Source organism: Arachis hypogaea, chromosome 1 (genome assembly GCF_003086295.3).
Source record: "Arachis hypogaea cultivar Tifrunner chromosome 1, arahy.Tifrunner.gnm2.J5K5, whole genome shotgun sequence".
Lineage (NCBI taxonomy): Eukaryota > Viridiplantae > Streptophyta > Magnoliopsida > Fabales > Fabaceae > Arachis > Arachis hypogaea.
In genome coordinates, this window is record NC_092036.1 from 47651763 (window position 1) to 47664383 (window position 12621).

Genomic DNA, 12621 nt, shown 5'->3' on the forward strand with positions numbered 1-12621 from the left:
GCTTCACACCAGATTTATATATCATCCCGTTTCATACTAATTCGTGGGATCTCACAGCTTCCATATTAAATTGTGGCCTTTCACCATGATTTATCCATACAGCACAAATCCCACAATTTACCTCCCTGCGCCTATGGTAAATCGCTGTGTTTTTATTATGTTTTATGTTAGTAGCTTTTCACGCACGTTAATTGTTGTTTTCACCATAATTTATTGCATTTCGCACCTAAAACAGGTTCAGATACCATGATTTAGCCTAGCTTTCTCTTTTTCATTAATTGTTGGTTTTAGTAGGTAGTTATGAACAAAAGAAAATCGTTAAATCCACACAATTTACATAATAGATTGGAGGACAAACATGTATTGGAATCGCTTTTAGAATAATCATGTAGTTTTGCTTCCCAAATGATTTATACAAGTAAATTATCCTGAAAAAGTATACAAATATCTAAATTACTGCTACCATTGTTTATTTCCTAATGTGTCACGTATAGATGCATACCATGTACTAGTGACTTGACAAGAGAAATTGCTACCTATTTCAATCGGAGCAGAAATTTGTTTCTCTTCGGTAACTCACTCTAATTTTTGTGTTAACCACTATGCACAAAAATCTTAAAATATCTAATCATCTTTTTGGGTTAATTTTCCAGGGAATGATATATCTAGCATTTTGGGCAGGAGCAAGTCTTATATAAGATCATGATAGAACTGTAAAAGGGGAAGAAATGAGGATGTGGTAGAGTTACGAACTTAAAGCTTCAACTGCATTATTTACTGCTTTCAACAAGTTGAATTCATCCATTTCTGAACAAGAACCAATTATCTTTGCCAACAATTTCTAACTATTCAAATATTATACATATTCCTGAAAATAATTAAGGAGATAAATAAAACACGAGAAACAATCCTGGTTCTGTAATATTATGAGTACTCTGGCTGGGTGACAAACCATGAGTTCTTAACCAAGGCCTGTTCCTGCCTCCTTGTTAGGCGCATCAGCCTTAATGCGTGGTGGCCTCACAATTCGATCAATAAGCCCATAATCAAGAGCCTCCTGTGCGTTGAACCGTTTCATCCTGCCCAGGTCTTGGGTGATCTGAATGCCATTAAAAATTAGTTTCAAAAGATAAACACTTATAATTTAATATAAACACCCAGGAACTGACACAAATGATCATAAAATGGAAGCAAACTACAAACTTAAGGGCCTATTTGGTTTCCATTTCCACTTTCAGTATTTTCTATTTTCAAGATTATGCGAGGAAAGGTAAAAACAATAAAATCTTGATTGTTGTCATTTTTTTCCTCGCAAAATCATCAAATTGGAAGTAGAAACTAAAAATAGAAACCAATCAGGCCTTAAGTTTTTAAGATAGCAGGTTTTCATGTTCATCGCCATGTATTTCATTGTTGAATGAACTGACCCTCTCAACAGGCTGGCCTGTTTTCTTAGCCAACTCGTTAAAGAGGTAATCTCTGATTCTTAAAAGCTCATTTGCTTCATTGCGGATGTCATCAGCCTGTCAAAATTTTCAAGGCGTTAGCATAAAGAGTAAAAGCAATTCACACATCTGAGGAGTGATCATAACCTCAATCTCAGAAAAGATATCTACATACCTGACCCCGAGCAGCTCCCGCTGGAGATTGCAGAGCAACTCTGGAAAGAGGCATTGCAAAGCGGTTGCCCTTAACAATACAGCAGAACATCATCACAAAGTTAATAGATGTCAGGAACGATTTTCATAACCCATTAGAGATCAACAAACACAGATACAAGCACATCACAACAAATTGCAGAAAAGTAAACAATACGACATGAATGTGACAACAAAATGGAATGGAACAGAAAGTGAAAGCTTAAGGTGCAAATAAGGATGGACTTCACAGTATAAATTAGGAGACTTTGGAGAGAGATACTGCCACTCCCTTTTTGTGTGATTTTTCAAAATTATGTTCCATCCTCACTATTTAATTTTCCATAGTGATGAGAAAAATTTTTCATTGTGAGAGTAATTTGGGAATAATATTCGTAGAGGATTGGCATTATCAATTAGGGAGTGATAATATCCACTCCCTATCAATTACCATTCTTTTTTTTTTTTACTGAATTTTTATAAAGAGCTGGAAGGAGGGAGATCGGGCCTTTCAATGTGATACCAAGTCTGTATATAGTAGATTGCCCCCTATTTAGATTCAAACTACAAAACTTTCCATCTTTTACCTTATAACAAATGTAACACAATTGATGTTACTAATAACAAATTGAAACGTCATATCAAGAATGCACTAGGCACCACATAAGCAGCATAAGAAATTATATTTTTTCATTTTTTTTCTTGTTATATTGACTACTCAGTGATTTATTAATGCTCCAATTATTTCAACCGTCTCCTTGTCTCGGGCATAATTTTTATTCATATTAATGGTGAAGAAACAACTGTAAGATGCAACAATAAATCTCGTCAGTCACACAATGTCATGCATGATTACATGATGTTGGAAATCACTATAACCTCTGAATCAAACAGAGAACTTTCACAGTTTGTATTAACAGATAGTAATATAACTCGATACCTTTTCTCCAGCTGCAAGAAGAAATGCTGCAAGATTATAGGCATAGCCAACACAATGGGTGGTTACAGGACTTTGCAAGCTCTGCATAGTGTCATAGATAGCCAAGCTTGGTGTAAGCTGCACAAATAACAAGCTTAAGCATGTTAAAAACATGACCAAGCAACACGAAGGTGGGCACAAAAGAGAAATATTTAATTGACTAAACATCTAACACTAGAAGAAAACTTACATCTCCACCAGGACCATTGATGTACATATACATCCTCTTGGCATTATCTATACTGTCAAGATACAGCATGGTTGCCAATACTTGGTTACTAAATTCTTCATCTATGTTTTGTCCAATGAAGAGAACACGCTCTCGATACTGCATCCAATAACCCTTTACCTTTAGAAATGTTTTAAAGAGTGATGGAAATCATAAGAAAACTAGAGGTTCATTCGTAACAATCTATTTCTATGTGAGTATGTGACGCAATGTGAACCAGCATCTTTTAGATGCAGAAAAACATAATATTAATGGTATATATTAAGATGTATTATTGACTTACAAGGGCATTCCACAAATCAACCCATTGCCAAGTTCCTTCACCAGGTGTCCTATAGGGAACTCTAGGGGTCCCTATGGGCATCATCTGAATTTGTGCCCTTGCTGGTTTGTGATTAGCATACCTGAAAATATGCAAGATTTATACACCTTGTATCAGTCTCTTAATTAAAAGACGTGTTTGACATTAGTCAAAACTCTTCTGAGTATATCATTTTTATCTGACATAAACTATGCTTTATTTGTTAACTTCACTTTCACTATGTCAAAGATTATCAACTATTGTGTAAAGCCGTAAAGACTAAAGAAGATTTTCATAATGCAAATTTGTTAGAACTTACAAAAAGAATAATCCTTGTTATAATATATAACAGTAATCATGACAAACTCAATTGCAGTTTAAAATTACTTGCTAATCCAAATAACAACAATATCAAAGATATGATACAGCATAGCTTTCTGCAGCAAGAAAAATTGCATTAGAGTGGACTGAACACATTATGTTGCAAAATTTAGCAATCAAAGGGCTGTACCTACAAAGCATACAGTAGCAACATAACATAATAGACCAACCACAAAATTTAAGCATAAAGAGACAATTCACTATTGCTTTCAATCTTCAAATTTTGCAAAAAGATCGTTCCTTCATGGAATGTATCAGCTGAAAGCGCACAATTCTAGGCATATAACCAATTATATGTTAATTGCGCATATGAATACAGGTATAAGAAAAGCAATTCAAATACAAAACTATCATCATCCATGCCAAAGCTTATTTTTGCAAGGTTAAGCACACACCAAAAAATGGCACCAATTCAAATAAGGCACACCGCAGAAGCTAAAGAACAACACTTTCTCCATAAAAAAAAAACAGAAAAAAGGGAAAAATCATAAATGAGGTCAGACAGTTACCCGCAATGCAGACTCTTGTGAACTTTTCCGTAGAACTCAGCGGAGACATTAGGTTTACACGCAAGGGAATTAGGGATACTTAGAGATTGAAGTTTCAACCCAGAGTAGAGTTTTGTGGCGCAACTGCCACATCAAAAAGAGAAAAGAAAGAGTCAGTAATTTATAGAAACTGTGGGAAACGCACAATGGGAAGGAGAAGCAAACCTAGGAGGTGCAGCAGCGTTGATATAGGGTGCAACCGCCATATTAGCTTTTTGAGGTAACGAAGAGATGGGAGGGGGGAACACACTATTTGAGCTTGAAGAAAACTTCAACCAAATACAACACTCGCTCAGCTCTGAAGATGAACTTCAACGACAACGCCGTTTCGATCTTCCCTGGAATTAGAACCTCCCTCTTTTATTTATTTATTCGCAATGATACCCAAGGTTGCGTGAACCGAATCGATCAATGAATCGGTGAAGTGACCGGTTCAATAATTTAATAGTTCAATTGAAATTCAGTCGAAATTTAACCGATTTAATTAAATATAAAATAAAAATATTAAAAATTTAATACATAATTTAAAATATTTAAATTCAATGAATTATAAGCTAATAAAATTCAAAATACAATTCCACGTAATAAATTATCTATAATTTACCATTAAAAATTCTGAAATAACTTCAAATATCAAAATTTATAACTAAAAATAAAATCAAAATACACATATATACTATTCATCACAAATCATAATCATCAAAAGTAAACTAACATAAGTATTCAATATTAGTTAAAATCAATTATTTGGTATTCTTCAAACCAATTAAAACATTCCCATATAAGGCACACTATTAAAGAAACTAACATTAAGTCATATATGAAACTTAACACAGATTCATATAACCTAGAATGCCACATCCCAACTCCAAGAGAATAACAGAGTGAAATTTCAGAGCTTTTCAACAATTTTCTTATGAGCTTTAGCTGAGGCTATTATTTCGCAACATTGGCGCCGCAAACAAGCTTATTCATCCGGGATTTCAACTGAAAACCCAACCCTTCTTCTAGCATCAATCAGAGCCGGATCCAGTTGAAGAGCACAAGTTTTTAAGTTTAACTAATTTTACTCAGCGACAAGCCAACAAATAACAAATTAACTCAAATAGAATAATAGCACAAAAATAACTCAGAACATCACCAACAGTCAACAATAATTAACCCAGAAGTCAGAAGAAGATAACAACAGTCCAGCCCTGTTAACAATAATGAACAACGGAGAAAATTAACTCAGCAAACAACAATTAACCCAGAAAAACAACAATCAACAAGCAACATAATTAAATCCAGAAAAACAGCAGTTAACTCCCAAAAATGAAACTGAAGCAGTGTAGGGATGGAGGTTTACAAACCCAGAAAAATCAGCAACTCAAAATCAGATTTAAGCAACTCAGAATCAGTAAAATAACAAAATAAGAAAACACAAATTGAAGCAGCTTTGCTTACGGTGGCGAGGGAGGAAGAGAAGTGACCGCGAAGGAGGAAGGAAAGTAAGTTCGGGCACAGAGGGAATTGAAGACAGAGGCTTGACGCGCGAGAGACAGAGAGGGATCGACGATGAGGACAGAGACACGAGTTCAGGGTGGCCGACGACGACGAGGACAGAAGCGGCGACCCAACAGCAGCTCCGAGCAGACCTGACGGCGGGGCCGGACGCTGGCAGGCTGCTAGGGTTCCGTCTTCGGTGGAGCTCAGAGAGAGAGAGAGGCTGGGTGGTGGGTGAGAGAGAGACGGGGAGGGTTTATGTATTTTACTATTTTTTATTTAATTGAAAACCGGGAAAAAATAGTCGGGTTCAAGCGGTTCACTTATTTTCAGAATCGGTTAGAACATCAGATTTTCGGTTAATCTAATTAAACCAGTTAGTCTGGTTTAATTTTAGAACATTGATGTTATTTAAACAATAAGTTTTTTTTTTTTGGGTTGATAATTTAAACTTATTGGTTAAATAACATGAATAGATTCTACATGCATTCAAACAATTAGATTCTATTTATGATATTCAATGAGTGATTTTTTATTCGTAGATACCGATAGATTTGTAATTCCAAATTTGAGAATTGACTCGAATCAGAATAAATTGCTTGTTCCAAGTACAGAGTCCTCAAATTCTGCAGCAAAGGTCAGTTCAAAGTGTATATTCTTATTGTGAATTTGTGGCTGTTTCTTATAATTGTTTATGATCATTCTATGCAGTCTCTGAAGTACAAACTTCTCTTAAGTTGTTAAGATAATGTATACTAAATATAAAATTTGTCAATTACATTTGAGTTGTTTTACATTTCATCCTAAAGATAGTATTTCTTTAGTCTTATTGAACTGGGACTGTACATTATTTGTAAGTAGTATAAGCGGTATTTAGTTTCAATTTTTCATAATATATCTTGAAAACCTCTTTTTTAGTTTCAATTTAGATAAGATCAAGTAGCTTATAAATTACTGCAACGAATCATAGAAGTATATAAAGATATGATTGTGCTAGTTTTAAGTCATGATTCAGATTTTAATAACATAGAAGTTTACTTTTGTAATTGCTCTTGATCATCATACAGTTTAAAGAATTTGGCTAGTGTATCTAAACATTGAGACATTAAGCGCTTGTTCAAATGTGTGCTGCACTTTAATATAAACACCACAACTCTGCAAAATGTGTTTGAATGTTGCATGAATATTATTAATGTTGCATCTTTTTCTCATGTTATGGCTGAACAGGTGGTATTTATTTATTTTTCGCTTCTAATACTAATTACATTGAAAAGGAAGAGTATATCCTCCATTTGATTTGCTGGGGCCCTTATTGGCCTTAGATATTTCCTCTTATTTTGTGATGTTTTCTTTTATTATTAGCTCTTCTCTTTTGTTAGTTTGCATGTAGCTAGGTGATGATCATATATTCATATAGGTTGTGTTAATGATAGAAAGTTACCAAGAAACCTGATAAAATGATAGAAAGTGATAGGAAGAGTATATCCATATATTCATATATTCACCTGATAAAATGATAGAAAGTGACCAAGAAACCTGATAGTATGCCTAGAAAAAGTATATAATGCTCATGCAATCCTTTGATATACTTGTTAATGGTTGCAAACAAGAGGATCCTAGTGATCCCTTGATGATTTCACATACTTGTGTTAATGATATACGGTTATTATTTCAGCAGAGACGGCTATTCTATTGAACCAGGATCTTGTATTTGGCACCACATCAATAGAAGACTTAGTCAAGTAAATGGAATACACACTTTGGCATTTTGGGACAGTCTACTTTGTTTTATAAATTTATAATATAGATTTAAATTTATAATATAGATTTACTCTTAAATCTTTTTTTTCTTGTAGTATTATTTATATATTGTGGTTCTGATCTCCGTTCTCCAACAGCCATGCTTTTATTTTGGAAACTCAACCTAAAATTCGTCAGGATGCAGCAAAATTGCCCTAAATGCAAAAAAAAAAAATTCGTATTCAGAAAATTAAAATTCAAAAATCTTGTTTGGGAAAATATTTAATTTTTATTTATCTTAAGAAAAAAATCCTATATATATATATATATATATATATAATTAATTTGAAAAGAAATGAAAGCCTCAGCAAACAGCATGACAAAAATCATCATAAGTAACCCCAAAAAAAAAATCATAAAAGACTGTCTATTTCCATGCAATATTCCTATTGCAAGTTGAAGGGTATGTTTGGCAAACTCGTTTGAGAAGAAAAAGTACGTTTAAGCTCCTTAAAAGCTTCACATTTTTGTTTGGCAAACGCAAAAGTGATTTTGTATTTAAAACCACGTTTACCAGAAGCAACAATTTCTAGCTTCTGCGTTTCACCAACGGGCTTTTAGCCATTTACCCTCAACATCTATTTTTTCTTTACCAATTTTATCCTATAGACATGTTATTGTATTATTTATGAAATTCTTATTAGGTGAATGGGTCTTCTTTTCTTATTATTTATCTTTATATAAGCTCTTTTTTTTATTATTTATTATTTTTATTTTTTGTTAAATTTTTATTTGACATTATACATTTTTATAATTATAATTTTTGTATATTATATTTATTATTATCTTTTTATAATATGATTTATTGATTCCATTAGGTAAAGTAAATTAAACAAAAAATTAACCATAAATAATAATAATAATAATAATAATAGTAAAAAATTATAAGGTACTAAAAAAGAGTACTAAGAAAACTAAAAATATATTATATAAAATACATTATTAAGAACTTTTAGATTTGTTTCCATCACTGTCAAGATAAATATTTAATTTTATTATTTTTAATATTCTTTTTTATAATTATAATTCTGATATATATAGTTTTTTGTTGTAACTTTTTTATAATATAGATTATGATCCTATTAAAAAAGACAATTAAATAAAAAATTAATCATAGGTATTAATAAAATCATACACGTTAGATTCTAAAATAATATTGAGAATAAAATTATTAAGAGTATGAAACCAACAAGACGATGTAAAAAAAATACTAAATTAACATTTTTAGGTTAATACTTAAAATTTTTAAAAAATATAACAGATTAAATACTCTTATATATATAGTCACAAAAAAAACTCATATATATAATTTTATTTTGCTAATTTTTATATATTACTTTAATTTAGTAAGTAAATATTAACTTTATTTAAAAATGAATTAATAAGATCTATTCAAATATTTAAAGTAAAATAATAGAATATTATAAAAAATTATTTTAATTGATGTTTCTTTTAGTAATTTTTCATCTAAAAGTGATTTTGAATAGTATAATCCAAACATCATTTATTTTACTATAATCAATTTTGATATAAAAATTGCCAAACATAAATCACGTTAACACAAACTTACTTTACATCAAAATCAAGTTTACAAAATCAATTATATGCAAACTCTCGTTTGCAAACTGAAATCCAAACACACACTAAGTGTTTGCTTCTTGTTAAGCACATAATTTAAAACCAGGAGTTTGCTTCTTGAAATGTATAGCTGAACACAGATTTCGCATTTACGCATATATCATTGTTATGCTACAATGACAAGTAGAGAAGTTTGGTTAACGGTTTGTCGCTTTCCATGCTAATCAGACCTCTACACACAGCGGTGTTCCACTCCACTGAGAATTTCTACACAAGGAATAAAATGCAGGGAACAAACAAAGCACAGAAGGTACAGGCAATGAAACTGCCTCAAGTGAATTAATAATTTTAATATAAATCCCTAATATATTATTGTCCAACAATCAAAACAATTCCCCAACTCACTAAGGTACACATTAATACACAATGATCTTCAATATCGGAAGTTCATGGCCGCTCTCAACTGCAAAAGTATGCAATTTAATGCACAGGAGACTTCCAGAAAGCGCTCCACAAAAACAAATGATTAAATTAGGCATCGTGATCATCCAATGACACATAGATCATCCTGCATAAAATGCACATGTAATATAAGAATGATAACATCTATTGCTGATGAAAAAACGATGCTTATTTTGTAGTAGGCATACCAGAATATGGAAAGGAAGAGGAGCAAAACAAGATAGAAGAGCTTAATGAGTCGTTGCTTCTTTTCCCGAGGGAGCAAGTTGAATATCTCTGTAACATCAACCAAATGCTTTCCTTGATTGTACCTGAAACAAAGGTACAAAATACATCAAATAAGTAGGATTCAAGTGAGAAAATTCAAGTCTATTATGACATAATGTATGACAATAGCAGAAACACAAATATAACAAGTTCTCTCCTTTGATAGTCTAACTGCGGCGAATTCTGAGACCATCTACTGAACAAGCAGCATGTGCCTCAATACTTGAGTGTTACTGGCCTGCTGCAGCAGATCGATCAATTCTGCCACTAGTTACCAGTTTAGAGAACAAACATTCTTCCCCTCAAATAGATATGTTAAGAATTGCAGCCTACCTAGCAATGTTCTAATATATAAACCAAAATGCTGTTTGTGTCTGTTAAATCTGTTTTTTATTTATGCACAACGAAAATATCACTCCTACTTTTGTGCTAGTCAGCAATAGAGATGCTAATCGTTGGGTAATTGAGTTTGGTTTGATGCAGAAACTGCACTAATCCACAACTATTAGAAACCAATCAGAGACCTGGAAACTTATTAAAATGGCCAAACTTAATCACTGACCCTGGTATCAAACTGACCAAACTTAACAACTGATCCCAGATTGTTCAGTTCTTAGTTCTTACGAGACAAAAAATGAAGTTAACATCATAAACTCATTAGTTATAAAGCTGAAATAAATGGGTTAGTTAGCTTGGCTTTCGTTCTCTTCAAAGAATACACTTAAATTGAAATGAAGAAGAATGAAGGACCAAAATATCCAAATCCAAAATTCAAACACTCCTCCCTCACCACACTACTGTACATGGATACCCACCAACAAAACCAAAAATGAAGTTACAATCATCCTCGGCTTATCTCATGTCAGAAAAGAAGTTATTACTATTCTAGGCAGTCATACATATACGCTGCAGAGGAATGAAAACATCATCCTTATTCAATTTGCTGTCTATAATGTAGTAGTTCCAATTAGGGGCTCCACAAAACATAATATTCATACTTCAGTTATTGTAATCATTCCGAAACAAAAAAACTTGCTCAATTCATGTTTAGAGTTTATGGAAAACTTACAATCTATAATTGTAGTAGAGGTAAGGAACACAAAATAGTGACATAACCCAATGCCCTGTTATAAGGTAGAAGCAGCATAGGACACCTTGTGTTATAAACTCAGGTAAAATCACTTTGTTTATTCGCGATGAGGAATCGTAAGGATTTATATAATCAAACTCTAGATCTGCCAAACACATTAACTGCAACAGATATAAAAAGGAAAAGAAATAAGTTAGCTTACGTTAGATAGCAAAAAAACAGAAGCTTGATAATAAGCAAACAGCTGCAAGGACAATTTGGTGGCATTGCAAAGAACACTTAACTAGAACATGATAGACCAACATGAAGAACATACAATCATAAGAAACTCAGGTCCTCTCTACTAGATGTACCTAATTCAAAATTAGACTAAATAGCATACTCTACTTAACTACGATCATATTTTTCCAGTCTTAGAACTGAGTTTAATATACAAAAATTTCACATGCATTCTGGCCATTGAATCACATCTTCTGAGGAAAATTACACAAAAAAGAGCCCCATCGTACCACAAATTTTCATTCTTCACTGTCTTCTGTTGCAGAGAAAAGTAAAAGTTTCACTTTTTAACCTATTTTGAAAGTAAATTTCTTCTCGTTCATCAACTTCAGAGAATTAATGAAGCTTAACACCCAAAAGAGAGAGAACGAGTGAAGCCTTTTTTTTTTCTGAAACCGATACCTAAAATCTATTACCACAAATGAACAAACTAACCAGAGAAATTCTTTCCGTTGCAAATTAAGAACTCAAACAAAAATGCACATAAAAGAGGGGTTGTCGTTTGGGAAATTTTGACCTGGTAAATAACGATGACAAGCAAGGCAATAAGGATGAAGAAGGAGATGAGCCACGCAAACAGATCAGCCATATGCTATTTGTCCCTCTTCTCCTTCTTTACTAACTTACAATTTCAGGGCTTTTCACTTCTCTCTCTTCCACGCAGTGGTGTGAGAGTGCGCACGATAGCGGGTGTGCAGAGCTCGTGCGCAGTGCGCACGGCTTGCTCGATTTGAATAACTGAATGTAAGTAGTGAAAGGCAGAGAGAGAAGCAGAAGGCAGAAACCTAGAACCAATGGAAGGCTTGGAGGATCGGTATTCACTATTCAGTTGCGCAAGTAATCGGGGGAGGAAGCTAAGAATCCTGTTCCAAGTTGAATTTCACACACTCTCCAATAATCATTCTACTAGGAGTTTGTTTAGGTGAGCGCTTCTCAAAAAAAGATTTTTTTGAGTTATTTTTTTTTTAAGATTTTATAAAAAATAAAAGTAAATTTATATTCGAATATCTTATACAAATTTTTTTTTATTTATTAATTATATTTGAATATAATAATATAAAAATATTTTTTTATTTATTTATTACATAAAAAATATTTTTTATAAAAAGAATTTAAAAAAATATAAATTATAACTTCTCAAAAAAATATATTTTTTATTTTTTTAATGTTTTTATGAATTTTTTTAGGTGAGTTTTTAAGAAAATTTTTTTTTAAGTTATCTTTTCTTAAAAGATCTAGTAGAAAAGTAAAAGTAATTTTATATTTGGATATTTCATAGAAAAAAAATTTTTTATCTATCAATTATGTTTGGATATAACAACATAAAAGTACTTTTTGTTTATTTATTACATGAAACCTTTTTTTAAGGAAAAAATATTTTTTAAAAAATATGTAAATTACAGCTTCTCAAAAAAGATGTTTTTCTGATTTTTCTAGTGCTTTTACTTTTATTACTCGAAATTTGCCAAACACGCTAAAAAATAAAAAAAATCTTTTTCATTCAAAATTTTTTTTTATCAAAATAATGGCGCCCAAATAAGCACTATTTTTACTATTAAAAATTTGTCAAACACATTAAAAAAAT

At 32.1% G+C, this 12621-nt stretch overlaps 2 protein-coding genes across 12 annotated transcripts; both read right to left on the reverse strand.

Moving 5' to 3' along the window:
• Positions 1-745: 745 nt before the first annotated feature.
• On the reverse strand, positions 746-5868 carry LOC112803596 (ATP-dependent Clp protease proteolytic subunit-related protein 2, chloroplastic). 11 transcript variants are annotated; one of them, XM_072198362.1, is made up of 10 exons: positions 5522-5856; positions 5238-5271; positions 4241-4413; positions 4037-4159; positions 3129-3249; positions 2807-2944; positions 2578-2694; positions 1621-1689; positions 1428-1523; positions 746-1099 (listed from the first exon to the last, which is right to left on the reverse strand). In XM_072198362.1, the coding sequence occupies exons 3-10, from the start codon at positions 4279-4281 to the stop codon at positions 962-964; spliced, it is 843 nt and encodes a 280-aa protein (XP_072054463.1). In that variant the 5' UTR covers positions 4282-4413; positions 5238-5271; positions 5522-5856; the 3' UTR covers positions 746-961. The 11 variants fall into 11 exon arrangements, with proteins under 11 accessions (XP_072054463.1, XP_072054448.1, XP_072054458.1 ...); XM_072198347.1 differs by having other exon boundaries at positions 2807-2965; XM_072198357.1 differs by having other exon boundaries at positions 5221-5271.
• A 3376-nt stretch (positions 5869-9244) lies between these two features.
• LOC112803623 (protein cornichon homolog 4) lies at positions 9245-11977 on the reverse strand. Its single transcript, XM_025847111.2, has 4 exons — positions 11554-11977; positions 10737-10918; positions 9589-9711; positions 9245-9506 (listed from the first exon to the last, which is right to left on the reverse strand). The coding sequence occupies exons 1-4, from the start codon at positions 11623-11625 to the stop codon at positions 9470-9472; spliced, it is 414 nt and encodes a 137-aa protein (XP_025702896.1). The 5' UTR covers positions 11626-11977; the 3' UTR covers positions 9245-9469.
• Positions 11978-12621: the final 644 nt, after the last annotated feature.

Excerpts from the sequence above, each read along its gene's own strand:
- LOC112803596 (XM_072198347.1), bottom strand. The coding sequence starts at position 4,281 with ATGGCGGTTGCACCCTATATCAACGCTGCTGCACCTCCTAG. Across the intron at positions 2,695-2,806 it reads TCAATGGTCCTGGTGGAGAT|CTTACACCAAGCTTGGCTAT; the intron begins GTAAGTTTTCTT and ends TTATTTGTGCAG. Across the intron at positions 1,690-2,577 it reads TTCTTGCAGCTGGAGAAAAG|GGCAACCGCTTTGCAATGCC; the intron begins GTATCGAGTTAT and ends TGTATTGTTAAG.
- LOC112803623 (XM_025847111.2), bottom strand. The coding sequence starts at position 11,625 with ATGGCTGATCTGTTTGCGTGGCTCATCTCCTTCTTCATCCTTATTGCC. Across the intron at positions 10,919-11,553 it reads TTGTCATCGTTATTTACCAG|TTAATGTGTTTGGCAGATCT; the intron begins GTCAAAATTTCC and ends TATCTGTTGCAG. Across the intron at positions 9,507-9,588 it reads CTCTTCCTTTCCATATTCTG|GATGATCTATGTGTCATTGG; the intron begins GTATGCCTACTA and ends CATTTTATGCAG.